Consider the following 26,600-nt stretch of genomic DNA (forward strand, 5'->3'; position numbering starts at 1 on the left):
TAAACATTTGTGTCAGGGAGTCAGGGGACGGGCAGAGCAGCAAATGAGAATCACTTACTACAGCAGTGAGGGGTGATGCTAACACCAAATACATCAAGGGAAAAGAAACAGGGTTCTCACTGTTGGAGAAAAAGAAACAATTAGAATGAACTTTGTGGTGTTGCTTTGGCATTGGAGGTATAGAGGTGAACTCATGGTAATGCATGTGGGGGTGTAGATTTGATCCTTTTGCTATAAGAAGACTTTATTAGGACAACTGGAGACATCTGATTAAGGTGGGTGCATGCACTAGCAATGGTGTATCACTATTAATTCCCTAATTTTGAAGGTTGAATTGTGTTTGTGTAGAAAATCATCCATGTGGCAAAGACTGATTGAAGAATCTCACGGTGATGGGTTATCATCTCAGCAATGCACCCTCTAAAAGTTGAGGAAACATTAATTTGGACTACAACTGCAACTTCTCTCTAAGATTAAATGTATTCCAAATTAAAAATGATGAACTTTACACGGGCCTTGGGTTTGAAGACGTTTACCATAAAAAAGTCTTCCCAGGTGGTGCTAGCAGTAAAGAAGCCACCTGCCAATGCAGGAGACAAGAGACACGGGTTTCATTCCTGGGTTGGGAAGATCCTCTGGAGGAGGGCATGGCAACCCACTCCAATATTCTTGCCTGGGGAATGCCATGGACGGAGGAGCCTGGTGGGCTACAGTCTATGGGGTTGCAAAGAGTCAGACACAACTAAAGTGACTTAGCACACATACACATACCAAAATAGAACAAAATTACACAGAAAAGACATACTACTAATGGTAAGAGAAGACAGGAGAGTGAGAATAAAACATAGAAGGGTCAACACTAAAACTACTCTCAAATGTTAACACTTTACCTTTGGCTGAGTCACTGTTTCAAGTAGAGTAAGTCCCCTTGCATATTATGTACTGACATCCATAACCTCTATAGTTATGATCCTTTGCAAAGCAATGAGATTTTCCTTTCCAAAATAAATTTTACTAAGTAACCTCTTGACCTTCTGATTTTTTGATTAATATTTTTTGATGGAGAGTGCATTCTCTTTTACAGTCACCACCAGGAAATCCAGAGTCAATCCCAGTTATTCTCTTTAGTTTTTACTTTAATATTAACAGCACTTCAGCCCCAGTTATTCACCAAATGGCTCTCAATTAATTTTACTGTGATTTGAATTTCTATGTGATATATTGTTCTTATATTTTTAACATGCTGATATTCCTATTTTTAAAACTGTGTAAGATTTCACCCACACTTCTCTTTGTCCAACTCCTGTCTTCTTTGTCCAGCTCCTCAATTTAATTTGGAAAGTATGCTAACCTAAAGAGCTCTTCCACCTTGGAAAAACAGTAATTATTATTGATAGGCAACAGAATCATTAGGCAGTGGAATTATAGAGCATACATAAGTGAGGTTCTCTAGAGATATTATCAAAGTTTACTATAGCATACTGGTTAAAACCTTGGAAAGAAGAGCCACATATCTGGATTCAATCCCAGCTCCACCATTTAATATCTCAGTTTGGATTATCTATTATTTTCCCCACTTTTCTGATTAAAAATAATGAATAGAAAAGTTAATATCAGTACTAATGTTAAAAGACTGTTGTGAATATTGCACACTTTTAACAGCATTGGGAATATAGCAACTTTTTTAACACACATTGATCACCATTAGAGAAGCCTTGCATCTCAAAGAAAACTAAGAAAACCTCCAGTGCCATGTTTTATACAACTTTGCACTCAACAACACAGTCATTCATACCAGCTCAAGTCCTACTTGGCTTTCTCATCCATCCCTTTATCTCCATCTTTACTAATATACCCTTTAGAATACAATAGGGTTCATTGCAATGTATGCAATTGTGAAACACAAAGTTAAGGCTTCTTGAGCAACTTTTCCTTGACTAAGGCATTCACAGGGCTCCCCTCATAGTTCAGTTGGTAAAGAATCTGCCTGCAATTCAGGAGACCCGGTTCAATCCCTGGGGAAGATCCACTGGAGAAGGGATAGGTTACCCACTCCGGTATTTCGGGGCTTCCCTTGTGGCTCAGCTGGTAAAGAATCCACCTGTGATGCGGGAGACCTGGGTTCGACCCCTGGGTTGGAAGATCCCCTGGAGAAGGAAACAGCTACCCACTCTAGTATTCTGGCCTGGAGAATTCCTTGTACTATCTAGTCCATGGGGTCGCAGAGTCAGACATGACTGAGCGACTTTCACTTCACTTTCAAGGCATTCATATCATATGCACAATTTATTGAATGATACTAGTATAAGCAGCTCAAAGATGGTTGTTTGTGAAGAAACAAATATCAACTGAGCACCAACTCTATGGCTATGCCAAGTGATTCGAATATACTCATTGAATTTTTCCAAACATATTTTCTTAGGTAAGGATTCTTATGCACGCTACACAGAGAAGGTAAGGCTTAGATGGGTTATATCACTAACACAGGTAGAAAGCAGATTTGCAGACAAATTATCCGAGATTCTATTTCCAAGCTAAATACAGAGTTCATTTTACCTGAACCCAGGGGTGGATGCAAGAGATGAGAGTTTGATGTCTGGGTTGGGAGGATCCCTTGGAGTAGGAAATAGCAACCCACTCCAGTATTCTTGCCTGAAAAGTTCCATGGACAGAGGATTCTGGTGGGCTATAGTCCACAGGGTAGCAAAGAGTCAGACGCAACTCAGCATAGGTGTAAAAACACAATCAGGGTCTACAGTCCTTCACTCCAATATCCAATAGCATAAAAATATTTAAAGTGTCTGGAAGGTATTAAGTGTGGGCAAATTTTCACTGAAAAGCCAACTTTAACCTTGCTAGCTTGGGATCCACAGTAAAAATCAGACAAGCTCACACATCGCTCTTTACGCAGTATTGCTATAAAAGTGAATTCTCATCAAGTTCTGAAATAAACAGTAGAATATAAAAGAGCTCTGCCTCCAGTTTCCAAATAAGATACTTCTAAAATAATTTGGCTGCCATTTGGGCAAATATATATGTGTGTTTTGTCTTGACAGCCTGTCAACTGGCAGACAGTTCTGGAATATCACATTCATTTCAATGTAATATTGGTAAATTTCTCAATTATAATTTTATTTTTCTCTCTCTGCAACAGCGAAATCCCCCAGTCCTTGCTGGCATTCTTCAGGGTGTTCAGGCGCAGGTTTTGGCATTTCTGCAGTAGCAAAGGAAGAAAAATGAAAGAAGCAAGGCAGGGAGGGAAGAGGCAGGCTGGAAGAGAACAGTGGTGATAGGGAGAGAACAGAGATAGGAGCTGACCTTCATCCTGATATTCACCTTCATGAGAAATGAAGGGAATAATTCACACTTGACAATAAAATAGTGCAGCTGCCTCTTCCTCCTTTAACCAGAGAGGCTGGAGTCAAACAGAAACCAGACGCCCGATGCATAAAATCGATACAGAGGAACAGTCCAAAGGTAATACGGGAATGAGATTAATAAAAATAATTTTATAAACCACACCTACCAATTACTGAACACTTACTTACTTTATGGCATGCCTTTACCTTGTGTTTTATCAAGCGATTCTCAAAAACTGAAAGCAAGATAGAAGTTGTTATCTTTGCATTGTGGCTAAGGGAAATAAGCAACAGTTTCACCTCCTTGAATTTCAAAGTCAAGCAGATATTCAAAATTTCATCCATTTGGTTTCAAAACCCCCTTCTTTCAACTGCAGCATATTCCATGTGGTTTTCAGCAGAGATGTAACAAGCTAAGCATTTTTAAAATAACTATGTAAGTTAGTGTAGATTATTTCTTTTATAAAGAAATACTATACTATATTGTAAATATAGTATAGTATTGAGCAGTATAAATATAGTATAAATACTATACTATATTTATAAAGAAATACTATAGTATATTGTAAACATAGTCTAGTATTGAGCAGTATAAATATAGTATAAATACTATACTATATTTATAAAGAAATACTATACTATATTGCCATACTCTTATAAAGAAAAATCTTTCAGATAAAGGAACAATGTATAGGTCCACATACACATTGTGTTATATAGCTAATAATATCTTTAAATTCCTTTCCTTAGCAGAAATTGACCATGACGTTTGTAGAAGTCTGTATTTTATTGTTTTCCCTCAGCGTATTTATCAGGGACATGACTCATATACACAGGAATGGAAGCCTCTGACACATCTACAATACATAGGTATATACTTGGCCATTAAAGATGTAGAAATTACAATAATGAGGAAAAAATAGCAGCTTTCTGTTGATCATTTATTTGTAATTAAGTATTCTGTATGTGGGGCTTCCAGGTGGCTCAGCAGTAAAGAATTAATCTGCCAATTCAGGAGACGTGAGTTCTCTCCCTGGATCAGGAAGATCCCCTGGAGAAGGAAATGGCAGCCCACTCCAGTATTCTTGCCTGGGAAATCTCATGGGCAGAGGAGCCTAGCAGGCTACAGTCCATGGGGTCATAAAGAAGTGAACACGACTTAGTGATTAAACAACAACAATTCTGTACGTATTGCAAGTGGTAATGGTCCTTTAAAATCACCTTACACTAACAGAGACACACTCATAAATTTAGAGATCAAACTTATGGTTGTCGGGAATGAACGGGGGATGGAAGAGTTTGGAAGTGTGGTGGACAGGTACACACTGCTATATTTAAGATGGATAACCAAGAAGGAACTGCTGTACGGCACATGGAGCTCTGCTCAGTGTTATGTGGCAGCCAGAGGGGAGGGGAACTTGGGGGAGAATGAATACACGAACTTGTGTGGCTGAGTCCCCTTCTCTGTTCCACCTGAAACTATCACAACATTGTCAATCATCTATACCTCAATACACAATAAAAAGGTTTTTTTTAAGATGGATTAGGCAAGTTCTCTGCCCTAAATAACTTGATGAAATAAGAAGCAAATAAAAAGAAAGAAAGAAATGTAGTATTTCTCAGCTCCTGTTTACCTGTCAGAATTTAAAAGAAGTATGAACATGAAGGTGTTTTTGATCATTTGTGGGTTCCTTTCTGTTGTAGTAGTGATGGAAGAGAGAGAACTTCCTGCTAGAAATCCCTAGAAGTTTCCCACAAACTTTTCCTAGAAAAAGTATCATTTCAGCCTACCATAGAGGAGTGACTTGATTTTGATAAGAAGGGAAAAAATACATAAAAATAGGATTCTTCACACAAGAAATAGACAAAATAGAGTCTTGGTAGAAGAAATACACTGGTAAGATGTGAACACCTGAAGTCAATTCTGATTTGCTGCTGCAATGAGTGCATTTACCAAAGTTACAGTGTAGGTTAAAAAATAAGAGATCAAATTAAGCCAACCTATTTACCTAATTTGGGTTTTTGATTTGTATCTCTATTTGTGTGTATGTATGTGTTTTATCACATTATGTTCACCTACTTCTAATTTATGTGATTTTGCTGTGATACTGGGAGGGACTGGGGGCAGGAGGAGAAGGGGACGACAGAGGATGAGATGGCTGGATGGCATGACCAACTCAATGGACGGGAGTTTGAGTGAACTCCGGCAGTTGGTGATGGACAGGGAGGCCTGGCGTGCTGTGGTTCATGGGGTCGCAAAGAGTCGGACACAACTGAGCAACTGAACTGAACTGAAATCTTTATAGGTTGCCTTAAATGCAGTTTGAAACAAACTAGACTATCCATTCCACTATATGCTTAGGAATGACTTTGGTGATCTAGGGCCCTGGATCTTAGATTCTGTCTACTACTTTTGTCAGACAAGGAAGAACTCTAAAATTCCCTTTTATCCTGGTACAAAGTCCTGGGTCAGGAATTCCTGTATCAAGGCCAGAGTTTGGGGATGAAGTGAAGCGAAAGTCTCTCAGTCGTGTCAAACTCTTTGCAACCCATGGATTGTGGCCTGCCAGGCTCCTCTGTCCATGGAGTTCTCCAGGCCAGAATACTGGAGTGGGTAACTGTTCCCTTCTCCAGGGAATCTTCCCAACCCAGATATCAAACCCAGGTCTCCCGCATTGCAGGTGGATTTTCTATCATCTGAGCCACCAGGGAAACCGGAGAATACTGGACTGGGTAGTCTATCCCTTCTCCAACAGATCTTTCCAACCCAGGAATCGAACTATTGTCTCCTGCATTGCAGGCAGATTCTTTACCAGCTGAACTACCAGATAACACTGATTTGGGGATAAATAAGCAAATACAAAAAAAAGGAAGAAAAAGGTAGGAAACCGTGTTTTGAAATAAATGTTGTTCTGTAGAGTATAATGAATATTTCAATGGCTCACAAAAAGTGGGAGTGAGTCATTGGTGATAGCAAGGATTCTTTTAAAAGTTCAGTTCAAGTAAGATAAGCACAACACACAAGCCTCTAGTAGCTGATTTCCTAATCCACTCTAGACTCTACCCACCAGCTCAGTGAAATATCTGGCTGACTACAGACCTAGACACTTTTCTATTTCTCTATGTGCTATATCTGCATGTGAATACACACAAACAAATAATTAAACATCAAGCAAATATCAATAGGATTAGTCTGGCATGTTGGAACAAATCTTGATAAATCCGCCTCAGTAACAATACTCGAACTCCAGGTCTATGAGAGGAATACAAATTCAGCCTATTGAAGTACTGTCGTGCAAGGAGAGAGATTTTAATAAAACTGCTTCGTCAGTTCCTATTACTCAGGGACTAAAGCTATTGAGCTGTGGAACTGAGGCCAAAAATGGGGATTTGGAAATGCAAATTAGAGATAAGACGGTAATAAATGTCTCTTATTCAGTCACACACTATCCCTGATGCCAAAAGCTATTTTAAAGATGATTCTTAACAGTTCTGTGAAAATGGAAGCATACATACCCAAAATGGACATCTCTGGCACAGTGGCATGATAGGGTCCGTTGAGAAACTCTGGGGCATTGTCGTTGATGTCTTGGACTTTAATAATAAATTCAGACGGAGGTTCAAGAGGCTTATTCGTCTCCCAGTCCACTGCCTGAGCGGTCAGGGTGTACTCAGCTTTTTCCTCTCGGTCAAGTCTTTTTATAGCATGAATATCTCCTGTTACGTCATTGATTTGAAAGATAGTCCCAGCTCCATCGCCTGACAGGATGTATTTGATTTTTTTGCTCCCAGGATCCAGGTCTGTGTGTAGCTAAAATGAAAGGGGACATTGGTTAATGATGTGGCAATTTGCAAAGTATGTTTTAAATACCTCCTGTTTCAATATAACGTTGTTTCTTTCTACAGTGATTATAACTTCATCAATTTCTGCCAACAGTAGCTGCACAGAGAGTCTGTGCAACCGTCTGTATATCAAGTACAGTATATGAGAGTCAAACAAATATGTTTGAATGCCTTTAAAAAATACTCTGGCCCGTTCAGTATAAATTGATACACATTTACAATGATAAAAAAAATTGAGCAGAAAACACTAAAGTATATGTGTTCCTTCAATTTATTCATATATTTACTTGCTTAGTATTAACTAATGTGCAATTAGAATGATAAAAAGATTGATAAGAATATATAAAAATGTATGCATTCTTTTCAATTTAATAAATTTAAAGTTATTATTATTATTAGTTATTTTTATGGGCTACTATCTGTGTGCCAAAAACTGTGTGAATCACTTCTCATGTACTAATTCTTCTCATTTTTTCCAAAAGTCATTGAATTGGAATATTTCATATGAAACACAAGAAAAGGGAAGTTTGAGAAGGTATATTGTAACATCTCTACAGTTTCTACTTGATAGAAACAAGTGCAGCCGGCCTAAAGTTTAACTCAGCTCTGGCTGCTCTATTCATAACGCTGATATAATTCTAACAATCTGATGGATATTAAGACCTTATGTTTGTGTAAGTTATTTTTTCCCCTTTGATTTGTATAATTCTTCTAGTCCAGGAAAATTATTCCCATTCTACAAAGATGACTGAGACCAGATTATGGGAGCACATTTTCCAGAAATGGGACTTCTTTGAGAAATAAAAACTTTGCAGCAGGAATTCAGATCCATCTTCAATCATGGCAATAAATATTTATTGAACACCTACTCTGCCTAAAACATTTTGGTATGTACTGGGGAAAACAGAATCCCAAAATTTCATAGTTTATTCTCAGGAGGGAGACAAAAGTGTTCTGATATATGGGGCTTTTTCTTTATACTATATAGACTCCTATTAAAAAATAAAATAAAACAAGAATATATATTTTTAATTTGCATTTTTAAAAGGAAAATTCATTGGATTATAGTTGTAAAATATTCCTTAAATGCACATATTTTCAGATAAACACAATTATTTAAATGCCAATATAATTAGTTATTGGGCTTCCCTGGTGGCTCAGATGGTAAAGAATCCGCTGCAATGCAGGAGATCTGGGTTCGATCCCTGGGTTGGGAAGACCCCTGGAGTAGGGCACAGCAACCCACTCCAGTATTCTTGCCTGGAGAATCCCCATGATCAGAGGAGCCTGGCGGTCTACAGTCCATGGAGGTACAAAGAGTCGGACATGACTGAGCAACTGACTTATGTGGGGAAAGAGGAGAGGCTGAGACGAGCACACACATAACCCCAACACAAAAGATCTGGCAAGCGCCATAAGAATTGTTTATGGTGTGCATAGTTCGTTCTCGCATCATGAGATTTTTAAATACCTGTTCCTTAAAATATATATATGTATATATTGAAGAAAAAAAGTCTTGTGCAAAGAAACTCCTAGAAACTCAAAAGGCATTGTGTTCTCTTGGGATCACTTTTGATTCAGAACAGATTTTATCACTTTCTTTGCCAATTTAAATTTTATTTAGCTCCTCAATAAATGAAAAGAAAAGATTATACAAAAGACATAAAACAGCAACAACGCGTCCAAATGCATCTAGATCGCCTATTTTACTTCTGAATATTTTTAAAAGTTAAAACATAAGATTACATCAAATATTTATTGAACCTCAAATTGTATCCATTTCATTTATTGTACTAAACTTATTAACAAGAGGAAATATTGAAATGCCACTTCATCTTAATGAATGTGGGAATATAATTCATTAATGTGATATTAATCCAAATTTATGATCATTTTAATTTATGTGCATTTTAATATTCTATTAGCATTTTTATTAAAAAAGAAAAATTTGAATAAAGTATGATTCATGGATGTTCCCATTCATATACATGCATTCCTGAGACTCAGAATGTATTGACATGTGTCACTCTTGCCCATCACAGTTTTGCTATCAAAAATTAAGTCATTCAAAATACTGTTATTATTTATGTTAGAGCTTATTCGTGCCATATTTTCCATACATTTATCAATGGCCTCTGATTAGTAAATCCTATCATATTCTTAGATTTTGATGGTCCTTTCCTTTGTATTTAGAAATAACTGAGGGAGAAGGGAACAGCATAGGTTTTGAAAAAACAATAAGCTAAGTAAAACTCAGATCTCGCTAACTATGTGAACTGAAGAAATTAACACATTTATTTGAGCTTCAGTTACTTTGCCTCTAATATGGAGATAAGATACCTATTTTGCAGAATTGGTTTTATAATCTGAGATGATCTATTTGAAAAACAGAAAATGTAAATATTAACTGTATAATAACTGAAGCTGTTTCTACTTCATAACATCCTCAACTATATACAGCTATCTGAAAACACTATAATAAAGCCTATCTGCAAGCTGAGTGAAAAGTTCCCAAAATTCCATCCTGAAAAAATGGAGAAAAAAGCTCTTAGCAAACACTGTGTACTTCCTCTTTCTTCTGGAAAATTATTTTTAGCAAATCTCAGCAAAATCCAGAGCCCTCGTGATCTTAAAAGGCAGAGTATTGTGTTTCCATATTCATTTCTTTCATCCAGTTATTAATATTGACACACACATACACACACTTGAACATGGCTCATTGAAGTAATCAACTTAACATTACAAATAAAGACCTGTGGGTGTGTAAGAATAGCAATTTACAGGGAGCAAATGTTCATAAGACTCCACATCTGGTCCTGAGAAATCAGAATACATGCTAATAAGCTGCTGCTCTCTTGGTTGGTCTTCATGTGTCTGTTTAAACCTGTTCACTTCAATGTATCAAGACTGTTCTGTCAACCCACCCCAGGACCTTCTCTGTGAGATCATGATGCCAAAGACATCCCAAATTCTCACACATCATGCATCATCTGGAAGTGTGAGGACCATCTCTCCTAAGGGCTGCTTCTGCTAATTATACCGGGATAAGGGCCACATGCAAATTGGCTGCAGTGGTAAGATGTTGGCCTGGCTGTGGTACAAAGACCTCATCCATTCATTGGTTAATTATGCACCAAACATGATTATAAGCAACGCAGACATGGTCTCTGCCCTCAAAGACCCACAGCTTTGTGGGAGATAACACAAACAGAAAATATTTGTTATTGTTACTGTTACTATTACTGTCACACGCACTGATTACTTATTATCTGGTAAACATCTTGCATCTACATATGTAATCTATTCTCACAGCCAACCAGAGACCATTCCTGCATTTCAACAATGAAATGACTGAAATTCAGAGGTTTTTAGGGAACTTTTCCATAGAATTTACTATCAGCAAGTGGAAATCTTAACAACATAAGATTTAAAGTAAATTTCCTGGATTCAAATACATGCCCCAAGGCTCTGATACAGAAAGAAAGCTGGGGTGGTGGGGGGAGGTGGCGACGGAGTGCATATGTTAAATTTATTTAACTCACAAAATAGAGTGTGGGGAACAGCAAAGGCCACTACAAAAAAGTAATGATTTGGGTTTCCCTGGTGTCTCGATGATAAAGAATCCACCTGCCAGTGCGGGAGTCACGGGTTCACACGCTGCTGAGCAACTAGCCTGGCATCCTAATAGTTTTGTTTCAGTAAATCACAGTGGTAGGCAGGCACCCGTTAGCAAAAGTCTTAAAAGCAAAGGGAAAGAGGAAGTCAGAGGAAAACTTAGACCTCAATTCACAAAGCTACCTCAAATTGGGATTCCAAGTTCAGCCCCACACCCATGATCTGTGTCACCTACAACCAGATGAACCCCTGTGGTCACTCCCTGCAGCCTTGGCGAGGAGCACCGAGTGTCGGGTATACAGTGAGCAATCCTGGTCATTCATTGGTCATTCATGTTGCATCTTCCATTTCAGGGATCATAACAGGACCACAACATAATTGAGCTGAATTGTGAGCATCAATGTAATTACACCCTCACTATCTTTCATATATTTGCATAATATCCCCTAATTACAAGTTTAAAACTTTAAAAGCCATGGGAGGAAACATTTGCATTTCCACTTTCCTTTGCATTCCCACTGCCTAGTAAGGTGTCTGTCATGCTCTTGGGGCTCAGAAAGTGTTTGCGGAGTAAGGTAAAGGAAGGGAAGGGAAGGAAAGAACACTGTCTCATTTTATTTTCAAAATAGTAATTTAAAGAAGAGTGAAGAAATTTAGAAATGTGAGGTCTAGTGAGCTGAAACCTTATCTACTCTAAACATAAAACCCTGAGTTCCCTCAATTCTGCATTCAATTTTAGCAGAACTCCTGAGACATAGCAGAGGGAACATCAAGGGAAGGACGAGTGGATGGATGACAGTGGATGAATAACAGAAAACAGAGGAAAGTGCCTGATATTCAATAGCACTGCCCTCAGAATAAGAGCCCCTCCCACCCTATTCTTCAGTGTCACCCATCTCTCTTTTTTAAATTAGATACATACTTTTTTATTTAAAATAAAATACTGCATTCATTTTTAAAATTTAAGTGTGCAGTGAGATTAGTCAAAACTAATACAAGCATTGGCTAATCCCTGTTTAATTATACTACGGACAGTTTGTACTTCACTCTTCTAAATTTCTATATTGAGCCTATATTGTCCTTACAATAAGAGAAGAAAACAGCTAAACTAATCTAACATCTAGTGATTTCAGCCAACTTATTATGAAAGGCTAAACTACTTTGAACTTATGGCACTTTCTGATTATTGAGGCTAGAAGAAAAATACCTTTTTGCTTTTCTAAATGTTCAATTTATTTCTGAATTTAAAATTAGTAAATTTACCCTTAAAGATCAGATGACCAGAGATAGTTCTGTGGCTGTCAAATTATAAAAGTACAAACTACTTTTCCACCTTCTTCTTCAGAATTCTTGAGGACACTGAAGTACTTCTAGTATCAATACAGTAGAGCCAAAAAAAAGATAAAGTCTCCTCTGAGTGCCTATCTTAATACCAAAGAATGACTTAATTACCGTGCTTGCCAACCTCTTCCTGGAGAGTGAGTGATGTAGAATAGGACTCAGTGAACTACGGGGGAAATCAGCTCCTCATGTGAACATCTGTAGCTCTGACGTCGGAACTTACTTTGAAGTTCCACTCAATCCAAAAGGAAATCCCAGGAGAGTTCCTCAAATTTCCTGTCTTCCTCTAGAGTTACTGGGAGAGCATCAGCATCTTTAGAACCCAAAGGGGTTAACAATGATCACTACAACATGAATCTCTCTCACTTACTGATTCCTGGTTTTCATCAATCTATTCTCCCTTGGAGAGAACAGCAAGCTTAGCACACTTAAATAAAGTCACATCTTACACTGTGTTCTCAGTATCTAGTAGGTGCCTGTCAGGGAGACACAGGTACTTCGGGCTAACGATCTATATCAGTTACGAATGGATGGATAATCTAATTCTTAAATGGTAACCAATTAATATCAAAGGTGGGACCAGAAACATAACAGAGGATAAATTTTTGACCAAAATGATAAAGAATGCAGGACTTCACTCTAAATCAGGTGCACATTTAGGCTGCTAGGGGAGTGAAAGGGCAGGTAAGGAGAAAGAGTAAATTGATACAGGAAAACAATACATTCCTGTTTTGAACTGCTCCCCCACCAGAAGGACCAGAAGTTTGACTTGAAGTCTACTTATTTTAACCTGTAGTTCAGTCTTCTTGCACACAATAGAACATCTCACAAAAGATGCTGACCCAACATGAAACGGTCCATTCAAGAATGAGTTTGCTTTCATCATTGTATTCAAGTAGAACTAGACAACCGCGGGTTCCTGATGCTTTGAAAGTGAAAGTGAAGTTGGTCAGTCGTGTCCGACTCTTTGCGACCCTATGGACTGTAGCCTGTCATGCTCCTCCATCCATGGGATTTTCCAGACAAAAGTAGTGGAGTGGGTTACCATTTCCTTCTCCAGAGGATCTTCCTGACCCAGGATAGAGCTAAATTAATCATAATACGACGGTGGGAGATGGAGTAGGAGGAGTGAGATTGGACCACATCGCTTATAAGATGCCTTTATATGCTGAAATGTTACAACACTTTAGTAAATCTAAATAATTATTTCATCCAGTCATGCCGCTTTATATTCCATTTACTTTATTGAAGTATGGTTGATTTTCAATGTGGGGTTAATTTCTGCTGTATATCAAAGGGACTCATATAGATAGACTGATATGCTTTTTTCATATTCTATTTCATTATGGTTTATCACAGGATATTGGATACAATTCCCTGTGCTATACAGCAGGACCTTACTGTTTACACATTCTATATATAACACTTTTCCTCGCTAAGCCCAAACTCCCAATCCTTCCCTCCCTTGCTCCCCCACCCACCCCCACACCGGCAACCACAAATCTGTTCTCTATTTCTGAGTCACATCATTCTTAACAATTTGCAGAAACAAATTATACAACTACAGCTCAGTAATAGACATAAGAACACCTCAGCATGTTAGTAAGATTGAGTTGGGAATATGCACTTACGCATGTGATCATACACTCTGAAGAAATAATTCAGTGAAATAATAACAGTCCTTCATTCTCATACAAACCAAATTACCCTGAAATTTGTCTTACACGGTCAAAGAATGACGAAGACACAATCACCGATTAAAAGACGAGAACAGAGCATCTTACAATGCAGGTGACCTTCTACGTTGACAAAAAAGTTCTGATGTTTTACAGGAGACAAATGTGTAGCATCCTGATATCTCAGATCTGCGGTCTTTGCACTCTGCGTTAGCTGCTGGTATGAATGCTGAATACCTTAACCTGGCCAAGGGGAGCAATGCCCAGAGAAATAGAAAATTGGAAGCAAGTCTGAGTAAACTGCTGCTTCTGGCTGCAGGAATCCAAAATTATCACCAGAATTAGGAATGCAATACTTGTGCTACTGTTTAAGATAGTAAGTGCCACAAAGACAGGGCATCGAGGTATGTTATTCAACAATCTTCTCAACAACAAGCATAATAGCTGGTACATAGCAGATGCTCAGTAAAGTCTAATGGCTGTTGTGTCTGTATAGGATCTATCATAACGGCCTGCACCTTGTCAGTGACTTTACAAGGATGAGAGAAACAGGTTCTGTAAATATATGGATTTTCTCAAGTTCACATAATTAACAAATAACAGAACCACATGTAACTCAGTAAATCAGATTTCAGAGCCTATACATTTTGGCATCTTTCCAGAGAAACCCCCAGGACTGCATATCTAGTTAGCCTGGGGGTTTCCTAGTTCACTGTATGAGAAGGAGATGGGCTGGAGCAGACTCCCTACTCTGTCCCTAAATGGCAATAGGCATTTTTTAAAGACATTTAGAAGCCATGTGCATGAAGCCATAAGTACAGTTTGTCCTATAAAAGCTTGAAATAGAGTAGAGACAGAAATAGAAAGGCAGTATGCTCAACTAATAGGAATGCAAACAGAGAATATTGACAAGAAGAGGCTGGCAGGCTGTTTACCAAGAGACTTTGCAAGCCAACACTTATGACCTTGGCAAATTTGCTACTTTCTTCAGTCTGGACCACAGCTTTATGGGTTTGGAAACATGACATGTAAGTTTACAGAAAATCCAATCTCTCTTAGCCAGACTCCAATAAAGAAAGTTCCCAAGTCCAATTTTTTTTTAAGGGAATGTTTTGATGATAAACAGCATTTCAACTATCTGAGCGATCATGATAAGCAAAATTTCTCCTTATATAAAGACCCACACACAAGTGAAGCCAAATTATCCTTGTTGATAGGATTCAGAGAAAGGAGATGGATCCATTCCATAATGATGTCATAGGAAAAATAACATAAGTGTGCCTATCCTACCAAAATGATCTTAAACATGCTCTGAGGATGCTTAAGTTCTGTATTCTCAGATTTCTTTTTCTTTTCTTTAAGTACTGAGATCAAGACTCCAGTATTTAAGCAACTATAGGGGCATAAAGAAGGAAATTGCAACCCACCCCAGTACTTTGCCTGGAAAATCCCATGGATGGAGGAGCCAGGTAGGATGCAGTCCATGGGGTCGCGAAAAGTCGGACACGACTGAGCGATTTCACTTTCACTTTTCACTTTCATGCATTGGAGTAGGAAATGGCAACCCACTCCAGTGTTCTTGCCTGGAGAATCCCAGGGGTGGGGGCGCCTGGTGGCTGCCGTCTATGGGGTCACACAGAGTTGGACACGACTGAAGTGACTTAGTAGGGGCATAAAAGACATTGAACTCCTTTCATTTGGACATATCACTGGAAGGACTGATGCTAAAGCTGAAGTTCCAATACTTTGGCCACCTGATGCGAGAAGCTGACTCACTGAAAAAGACCCTGATGCTGGGAAAGAGTGAGGGTGTGAGAATAGGGCAACAGAGGATGAGATGGTTGCATGGCATCACCGACTCAATACACACGTTTGAACAAATTCCAGGAGATGGTGAAGGACAGCGAAGCCTGGCATCATGCTGCAGTCCGTGGAGTCACAAGGAGTTGGACACAACTTAGCAACTGAACAATAATACTTTCTTATCGTATGTATGTTGATAACATACTGGCTAATATATTAAATCCTACAGGGTTGGAAGTCAATACGTTTCTTTAAGGCAATCAGAGATTTATAAAGTAGTAATTGATATTATGGGAACCAGAATGAACGCCTGATAAGAAATAGAACAAACAGGAAAACACTGAGGGATTTGCTTAATCTCCCCAGAATTCGGTGTCCTTGTTTGTAAAGTATTTTTTAATAACAGTTTTAACAACCTATCATTACAAAACCTAAAGGGTTTTTGTAATGCTTAAAATATGCCAATAGATAATCGGTAAAGCACATTATCTTCTAGGAACTAAAACATTCAAACAAAACTGCATATAGGGTGGATTCTTGTGGAGACTGAATCTTGGAATTACAATGATAGATTCTGCCAAAACTGGAACTTCTTTCCAAGAAAAATACACCTAACAATATATTGTGGGTCAGAATTCGACATGCAGCATTACTTTGTAGTAAATACAAGAATGTTACTTCTTGACTAAAATGCTGTTTGTACAAAGTAGCTTAAACTCTTACATTGGACATTCTTATATTGGGAATATAATCACATATTTGGTACTTACTGTTTAGGAAGTACAGACAGTAGATGTATTTGGAAGCTGTTACTCTTTTTTCAGCTTTAGTGATGTGTATTTCACAAATAAAACTGTAAGGTGTTTAAAGTGTACTTCATTTTTATTTCTTGTTATTCAAAAACTGTAAGCCTAGAAGTAAAAGGGGGTGGTCAATGTGCATTGTGTCATTGAATAAATGCTTGTGTGTGCCAGAGTGTGGGTGAATAATAATTGTGGATCTATTACTAAAAGAAATTTAGGTGAAAGGATCAAGCACATTAAATTCTATGAATCAACACATGAATGAACAAATGGACATATTGTTGAGTAGGTGGGTGGAAGGACCACAGGGTTTCTCACTAAAAAGACTCATTTGGGAAAACATAATAAATTTTTCTCTCTCAAAGTCCTATTCCTTGTCTTATACTCAAGCAGACATAGTACTTGGGAGTTCAACTATAAATTATAAGAGATTCTTATACAAAGATCCTTGGAGCATGTTTAGTTTTCAACTCAATCATCACTGTCCACAAATCTCTTGAAAATTTTTCTATCTCTCTTTCTATATATATATAGATAGATAGATGAATAGGACAGATGTCGATATGAGAGAGGGAAATTTTGTTCAGAATAGACAATGTGATAATATACAATGTAAGCAAGGTGAATAGGACTAAAAGGAGACAACTAAGATTATTAGCCAAACAAAAGAAGTAGATTTTAAACAGATATGGACATTTAAAACATATATTAAGGATATTGTTAATATTCAAAGATCAATTTAGACTGAAACCTTCAGTTCAATTCAGTTCAGTTGTTCAGTCATGTCCGACTCTTTGTGACCCCATGGACTGCAGCATGCTAGGCTTCGCTGCCCATCATCAACTCCCAGAGTTTACTCAAACTCATGTCCATTGAGTCGGTGATGCCATCCAAGCATCTCATTCTCTGTCGTCCCCTTTTCCTCCTGCCTTCAAACTTTCCCAGCATCAGGGTCTTTTTTTTTGGGGGGGGGGGGGACTGACAATTCGTTTCATATATGATATTATACAGGTTTCAATGCCATTCTCCCAAATCATCACACCCTCTCCCTCTCCCACAGAGTCCAAAAGACTGAGTCAGTTCTTTGCATCAGGTGGCCAAAGTATTGGAGTTTCAGCTTCAGCATCAGTCCTTCCAATGAATATTCAGGACTGATTTCCTTTAGGATGGACTGGTTGGACCTCCTTGCAGTCCATGGGATTCTCAAGAGTCTTCTCCAACAACACAGTTCAAAAGCATCAATTCTTCGGCGCTCAGCTTTCTTCACATGCCAACTCTCACATCCATACATGGATACTGGAAAAACCTTAGCTTTGACTAGACAGACCTTTGCTGGCAAAGTAATGTCTCTACCTTTTAATATGCTGTCTAGGTTGGTCATAACTTTCCTTCCAAGGAGCAAGCGCCTTTTAATTTCATGGCTGCAGTCACCATCTGCAGTAATTTTGGAGCCCAGAAAAATAAAGTCTGTCACTCCTTCCCCATCTATTTGCCATGAAGTGGAGACCAGTATAACCTTCCGTTATACTGTGGAAAAAGGAGAAAACATTTAAGAAGGTTGTGTCAGTGTCCTTTATGTTTGAAAAGACCTTGATTAACCAGAGTCCCAATAGGAGCTGAAAATATGAGACAAATTTCTGATGTGGTAATCACAATTACTTGCTAAACAGGATGCATTTTGTTATCCAAAAACTGACAAGATCACAGTGGGAAAGAACACAGTGGATAACCAAATGACAGTCATCTATTCTCTCTGAAATTCTCTCTTTATAAAGGGACTGTGAGGTAATCAAAATGCCATGAACTTGGAAGAATGTTGAAGTTAAAGTTAAAAGTGAAATAACATAAACCCGGGATTTAGTTTGGGCTATAGAATAGGATGTGACCCTGGCAAATCATTTTTTTATGTGATCAAAAAGCCTGATAAGTGTGGTCCAGTGGTTAAGACTTCATGCTTCCAATGCAGGGGCCCCTGGTTCAATCCCTGGTCGGGGAACTAAGATCCCACAGGCCATGTGGCATGGCCAAAGAAATCCACAAACCCCAAATTTAAAGCCTGACAATAACTTAGCTGTGTTACCCACTCCTACCCCTTGAACACTGTAAACTGTCTCATTCACAACCTCAATAAGAAAGAAGAGGGTCATGACCAAAGCACAGATTAAACAGAAATATGCAAGTTTGACAACTCAATGGGTAGATGAATTATTGATTATTCATCAATGGATTATTGATGTGTGGGTGGAAAAATGGACAAATGTGCTGATAAAAAATTAAGAGGAAGAAGAAGGGCTGTTAAACGGTTTTGTTGGAGAATGGATAGGTGCACAAAGAAATAGATAAGAGGATGGCTAACTAAATAGATTCACAAACACCCTTCCTTTTCGAAAAATGACAATCAGAAAACCTGATTTGAATTAAAACTAGTAGATATGATTTCAGACAAATCACTTTAAATGTCCCTATTTTAGTTTCTTTTTATTAAAATGATACCAAAAAGGCCATTAGCACCATTATAAAAACATTTCCCTAACTGTTCTAAGGATAGTATGTATGTAAAAGTTGTTCTTAATTATTTTAACTCTACTCCCCCAAGTTTCATTCCTATAGTATCCCTATAGTGATGGGGTGGGGGCTTTCCTGGTGGCTCAGTTGGTAAAGAATCTGCCTGCAATGCAGAAGACTGTCTGCAATGCAAAAGATCCATGTTCCATCCCTGGGTTGGGGAGATCCCCAGGAGAAGGAAATGGCAACCTACTCCAGTGTTCTTGCTTGAGAAATCTCGACAGAGGAGCCTGGAGGGCTACATAGTCCATGGGGTTGCAAAAGTCGGATAGGACTTAGCAACTAACGACCATAATGATGTGGAAATGGAACCTAATATACCATCACTTATGGAATTAGATGCTAATATAGCCTTCAGTGCTATAAATACGTGTGTGTTTAAGACTGAGTGTGTGTGTGTGTGTGTGGGTACGTATGTGTCTGTCCACTCCATCTCCATTCTGTCAATGAAGCTTAGAAGTTAGCTGAAAAAATCCCTAATAGCAACAACAACCTGAAAACTAAAAACACCCTTACTTTTCACACTATAAATAGATCTGTTGCAAATCCATAAATCCCCTGCAATAATAATGATATTATTAGTATTTTTATGAAAATGAAGTTTTTTCATTCTTAAACAAAAACAAATAATTCTTTCAGGTCCTCTGTTGGAAGGTCAATAGTTTCTTCTTCAAAATTAATATGTTGAAGTTCTAACCCCCAGTACTTCAGAATGTGACATTATCATATATATATAGATAGATAGATAGATAGATAGATATAGATATAGATATAGGTTTCCATTTCCTTCTCCAGGGGATCTTCCCAGCGCAGGGATCAAACCTGGGTCTCCTGCATTGCAGGCAGCATGTAGATTCATACACACTCATATATATGTATATATAATACATATATATCATATATATAAAATAACTGAGTCACTGTGCTATACACCTGAAAATAACATATGTTAAATCACCATACTTCAATAAAAATTTAAATAGAAAAGCATGTGATCATATCTGGTGATAGAGCCATTAAAGAGTATGTTTAAGTTAAAATGAGATCATTAAGATGGGTCTTAATTCAATCTGACTGTGTCCTTATAAGAAGAGGAAGCTTAGACACACAGAGAGATACCAGGGACACAGGCGCACAGAGGAAAGACCATATGGAGGAGGTATGGGAAAGGGTAGCCGGAAGGCAGTTGTCTGCAAGCCAAAGAGACAGAGATCTAGGGAGACACCCAACCTGCTGACACCTGGACTTTTGGCCTCCAGAGCTGTGAGAAAATAAACTTCTGTTGCTTTAAGCTACTCTGTCTTCTGCATGTTATTATGCCAGCTCCAGCAAACTAACATATCCTCCCAAATCACACCAGCTACTTATCAATGAATACCTTACTCATACAAAATGGTGGCTGCAATTTACAATGATTATACTGATATGTTACAATTCTAAGTGCTGTAGACTGATAAATAGCCCCCCAAAGATATCCATGTCCTCACTACTAGAACCTATAAATATGTTACCTTACCTGTCGAAAGGGCCTTTATGTATGTGATTAATTTAAGGACCCTGAAATGGGTAGATTATTCTGGGTTATCCAGGTGTGCCCAATCTAAATATATGTATCCTTTAAGAAATTTCTTCTGTCTGTGGTCAGAGGGAGATATGATTGCAGAATAATGGTCAGAGAGATTTAAGTCTGCTCACTGTGAAGATGTAAGAAAGGGCCGAAAACCAAGAAATGAGTAGCCTCTAGACTGAAAGGTTTAAAAAGAAATAACAGATTCTCCCTGGAGGCTCCAGAAAAGAACACATGCAGATGCCTTATCTTAGCCTGGAGAGACCTATGTTGATTTCTGACCTACATAATTATAAGATAATACATCCATGTCATGTTAAGCCACTATGTCTGTGGTAATTTGTCACAGCAACCACAGAAAACTCATGTAATACTTCCAATCAGTACAATTATAGAATTGTTGAAATGCTGCTAAGTTTATATATCAGTTATCTAGTGTCTGTGGGTAAACCTTGTACCCTTTCTAACTGTACCTTCCTTCACTTATAAAATAAAAAGTATAAAATGACTTCTCAGACGTTGTATAGCTCAAAGAGCCTGTGCTTATTTAGACACGTCCCTCCATTCTGCATAGCTGCTTTACTTCCTCAGTATTCTGTCATGGATGATCCCTCAGAAAATACATGGTTACCCCAGATACCCAGGCACGGGTAGCTGCCACATTCTTTACTTATTCAGTCATTTTTCTAAGACCATGAGCTTCCTTATACTAGATATGCTTATTTTCTTCTTTTTTTTTTTAATTGGAGTATAATTGCTTTACAATGTTGTAATAGTTTCTACTGTACAACAAAGTGAATCAGCTATATGTATGATTATATTCCCTCCCTCTTGAACCTCCTTCCAACCTCCCCACCAATCCTACCCTCTAAGTCATCAGAGAGCACCAAGCTGAGCTCCCTGTGCTACACAACAGCTTCTCACTAGTAATCTACATTACGCACGGCAGTGTATATAATTCAGTGCTACTCTCTCATTTCCTCCCCGCGCCTGCCCGTTTTTCCCCTGCTGTGTCCACAAGCCTGTTTTCTACATCTGCATCTCTATTCCTGCCCGGCAAAATAGGTTCATCTGTACCATTTTTCTAGAATCCATATATATGCATTAATATACATTTGTTTTTCTTTCTCTGACCACTCTGTCTGACGGACTCTAGGTCTATCTTATTTTCTATAAGTACCACAACAACCCTATGAGTGGCATATTCAACTCCTCAGTTTACTAAGAATCTAAGGATAGAATTTTAAATAATTGCTCAGTATCACATGTAGAAAGGGATGAAGAATGGATAGAAATCCAAGTCTATCTGCTTCTCAAGTTCATGTTCATTTTATTATTTTAGCACTGTGTGCCAGAACCAAACATGGATGAAGAAAAATAGAAGTACCTGTAACCAAAGGTACTGTTCACAAAAGTATAACCTGTTTAGTGAATTTTTTTTAATATACATTTCATCTATCACTCTTTGCTTAATAGGAACCTTGTGAGAATTGAAGCCAAAGTGAGAGTTGTAATCCCTGTGGCACACAGGAGGAAACCGAGTCCTATATCTAATGACCTCTGGCAACCTGTGACACCCAATTAACCTCAGGGTCCTAGGTAGCCAAACTCCCCAGTGGGGAGGAGCCTAATGAGAGAAACCTCCTTGGGGCAAGGGAGGAGGAGAGGCCGGAAAGGAGAAAGCTTGCCCTTGCCAGAAGAAAAAAGCTTTGGAGAAATATAGCAAGCCTAGCAGGTGGAGGTGGGGAGTTAAGAGACAACTATGTCAAGCTAGAAAATTATTAGATACACTTTGCAAATCACAATCTACTAATAAGAAAGTATTAGTCGTTCAGTCGTGTCCAAGTGTTTACAACCCCATGGACTGTCGCCTACCAGGCTTCTCTGTCCACAGAATTCTCCAGGCAAGAATACTGGAGTGGGTTGCCATTTCCTTCTCCCTGGGATCGTCCCAGCCCAGAGATTGAACCTATGGCTCCAGCTGCATCTTCTGCATTGCCGGTAGATTCTTTACCGCTGAGCCACCAGAAAACTTTCCCTATGGTAACATCTTAAGTGTTCTCATATAGAATTAAATATCAGGCCAAATTTGCCTGCTCATGATCCACAGGAACTTGGAACATTTAATAACGAGTTTCTTTTCCACCCCTGACTTCTCCCACTCTACTGAAAGTTGCTGAAAATAATAATCTTCCTAGGCATCATCAGTGTGTGCTCATGTGAAGGTTAAAAGACATCATACTCAAAAATTGCACTCATAAATATACAGGATCTTGGTGATTGATGGAGCAATACAATCAAGATAAATGAATATTAGTCTCCGTGAGAGGGAAAAAAAAAAGTTATAAACACTTAAAAAAATCTTCTTATCCAGGCATGTAGTCGTCTTTAGTTGCTGCAAATCAAACTAAAATTCAACCTTCTATTTTTAACATCTCTGCCTGTTTTGGCAAAGAAACAATTTAAAATAAAGAGCTGTTAGTCGTCTTGAGGAGGATTATTCGTAAGACACTCTTAATATACAATTTCTATAAAGTCGCTAATTGTTCCCTACTTTAAAATTCATCCTTCTGAAAATGAGATGCATTCGGTAATGTAAATATCAGCCAGGCACAGGATACTGCTCGGCATTAGCATCCACATTATTATTCAGTCATAATTAATACACTTCTAAAATAAAGTGTTGACAGCACTCTTATTCAAATATATAGCATATGTTTATAGTCTCACACATTGAGGTACACACATAATTACAATATACGTGTGAGAGAAATCACAGAGGCAGTCCAAAGAGCTGCGTGCTTTACACTAATTGAAAACTGCCACTGTCCAATTAAAGCCTGAGAGACCATGAGGTGGCAACACTGTCAAACGCCTATTAGATACAGCCAGACATTAAATAATAAGACAAAATGTAAGAAAAAGAATAAAGGAGCTTTTTGTTGTTTAAATAGAACATCCAGAAGCAAACAGAATTCAGAATACTCAGTGTTCTTCATTATCCTAGTCCAAACTCGATCTCAACAGAAAAATGCATGATTGTCAGCAATAGTGAGTAACTGCAAATTAAAATGTTCAGCTTCTACCAGACCAAGCCACCATTTGGAGGAGGATACTTATGCCTATTGCTTTAAACTCAACATTAAAAGAAATAAGATCTTGGCATTGAGTAGTCCCATCATAGCAAATACAAGGAAAAAATGCAAACAGTGACAGATTTTATTTTCTTGCACTCCAAAACCACTGTGGATGGTGACTGCAACCATGAAATTAAAAGATGCTTACTCTTTGGAAGAAAAGCTATGACAAACCTAGACGGCACATTAGAAGGCAGAGACATCATTCGGCTGACAAAGTTCTGTATAGTCAAAGCTATGGTTTTTCCATTCATGATGTATGGATGTAAGAGTTGGACCATAAAGACGGCTGAGTGCTGAAGAACTGATGCTTTTGAACTATGGTGTTGGAGAAGACTCTTGAGAGTCCCTTGGACAGCCGGGAGATCAAACCAGTTAATCCAAAAGGAAATCAACCCTGAGTATTCATTGGAAGGACTGATGCTGAAGCTGAAGCTCTGATACTTTGGCCACCTGATATGAAGAGCCAACTCATTGGAAAAGCCCCTGATGCTGGGAAAGATTGAGGGCAGGTGGAGAAGGGTGTGACAGAGAATGAGATATTTGGATGGCATCACTGACTCAATGGACATGAGTTTGAGCAAACCTCAGGAGATTGTGAAGGACAGAGAAGCCTGGTGTACTGCAGTCCATGGGGTTGCAAAGTCAGACACAACTTAGCAATTGAACAATAGCTTATGTCTACTTGTTTGTTGGTTTTAGTCAAATAAAGGAAAAAAACATCCTATTACATTACTTTGGTGCTATTTTTACTTTTTTTCCATTTGAGCTCATTAGGAAATAATTAATGCATGATGTGTAATTATAGAGGAATCACCACACATATATTTCAAAGCCTCATACAATATGAATTTTAAGAGGATTTTAAAGCAGGGTCATTTTCTGCAAAAGCGCAATATACTATTCCTTAGAGGATGTGTGCATCATCAAATGTTAACATCAAGATTCACAGTAAATAACTGTTTCTTCCATAAATAATTTGACTTCTGATGTGTTCGGAAGTGGGAGAAAAAAAGCAAAACAAAATCTCTAACATTATTTCAAAGATGACTCTCACCATGGTCAGATCAGGAGATGGAAGGATAAGTTAAATGAGTGAGAGAGAGACGGAGGAGGAAGAAACCTGGAAATATGTAGAACCTACTATGGACTATGCACGGTACTAATTGACTAACACGCAGTATGTCATCCTCACACCCAAGAGTTTCTATTACTCTCATCTTATAGGTTGAAAATCTAAGACACAAAGCAGTTAAATAAACTGCTCCAGGATACACAAGCTAATAAGCAGCAGCACCATGGAGTTTTGTCATGGATTAAAAGGAATGTGTGCTTGTGTTTGTGTAAACATATTGGTTTACAATTATCTTTCCCTTCATTCCAAATAAATAATCATTCTATTTTTTTTTCTTCTGAATTCTGCTGTTGCCTCTTTGGAAAATAAAATCTATGGGAAGAAGGAAAATGAATAACCTCTTATTGAACGCTGATCCTTTGGCAGATTATTTAAACCACAAGACAACAAATAGGAGAGGAGATATTTGAGCCCAAGTATGTCTGATAGCAGCCCATTAATTTCGAATACCTCACATCCCTTTCCAAAGGCTTCTATTTATAGATAGTTTTGCTTCCTCTCTTTGTAACACCTTCCAAATTAACACCTTGATCTATGTCCTTGTTAGCTATTGCTTCTAAAGGGTCAACTCTTGAATTCACCAAACAGATGAAAACCATTAGGTGGTAGAAGGACTTTTTTACGTCCTTAGGTTTCTGTGACACCTGACAGATGGAGCATATGCCCACAAATGACCCAGCATTTAAACAATTGTTGGCTATGCAACAGGAATCACCAGGACACAGTTTGCTTATTCACTAGGAAGAACTGTTAAAGGATTCATAATTTGGATTCAATGGGTCCCATTATTTCTTTTGTGAGCCTACAGAAGTCTCATTAATAGTAACAGCAATTATATGTAGACACACACTGGAGACTGGAATCTAGGTTGTGCTGCGTTAATGGTGAGGTTTGGGAGGGAAAAAATGGCTTCAAAAGGTCTCATTTAAGATGGTATGCACTTTTTATTTCATGTGGCTAATTATTGCCATTGAACTCTGCCACTGATACCTTTTAGGACAATTTCAAGGATAAAGAAGAGAAAACGACAGGCATTGCATGAGCCATCCCCTGTGGTCTGAGTGCTTAGCCTCGCCATGTAATTCAACACCATGGTATAGTACAAAGGAAGTGGATTTTGAAGTCACTGAGTCCTCCACCACAACACTGGCTTTGTGGTTTAAACATCAGCGTGACTTTAAACAGATCATTTTACTTCTCTTGCCTTCAGTTTCATGGGGGTTGTTTGTTGTTATGTGCTTTGTCTTTGCCATGTTGCATTTGGGATCTTAGTTCCCCAACCAGAAATCAAACCCACACCCCATGCACTGGAAGCCCGGAGGCCTAACCACTGGATGGCCAGGTTCAGTTTCTACGTCACCATAGACATAAGAATGGAGTCAGTGTGAGATTTACATTAAGTAGAAATATGTCTTTTAACTGGCAATAGGTGTGCAAAGTGTAGGTTTAGGTCTTGATTCACCAAATACGATTTTGTTTCTACTGGTATATATCTGTCATTAAACACATGCATACATAAATGTCAAATCATAGATACTGTATATATATATAAACATATGGCACAACTCTGTGCCAGGGACAGAATCTGCAACAATGCCTCCAGAGATGGAGCACGAGGGACCATGTGGCTGAACATTGCCCACAGCATAATGCTGATCCTCAAATGTACCAGCTTTAAATGTTTCTATGGAAGGCATTGTTTGACAAGAGGGTTGCTGTTGCTGCTGCTAAGTCACTTCAGTCGTGTCCGACTCTG

The 26,600-nt window shown here is 38.3% G+C and overlaps 1 protein-coding gene across 1 annotated transcript in view; it reads right to left on the minus strand.

Annotated features, from left to right (window-relative positions):
* Nucleotides 1-26,600, minus strand: part of CDH8 (cadherin 8) — a 407,409-nt gene that overhangs the window by 261,649 nt on the left and 119,160 nt on the right. Inside the window, exon 3 of the mRNA XM_061387406.1 lies at nt 6,876-7,170. Within this exon, the coding sequence (XP_061243390.1) occupies nt 6,876-7,170 (295 nt within the window). The remainder of the gene's footprint in view (nt 1-6,875; nt 7,171-26,600) is intronic.

The sequence above is a fragment of the Bos javanicus genome, chromosome 18, assembly GCF_032452875.1.
Source record: "Bos javanicus breed banteng chromosome 18, ARS-OSU_banteng_1.0, whole genome shotgun sequence".
Taxonomy (NCBI): domain Eukaryota; kingdom Metazoa; phylum Chordata; class Mammalia; order Artiodactyla; family Bovidae; genus Bos; species Bos javanicus.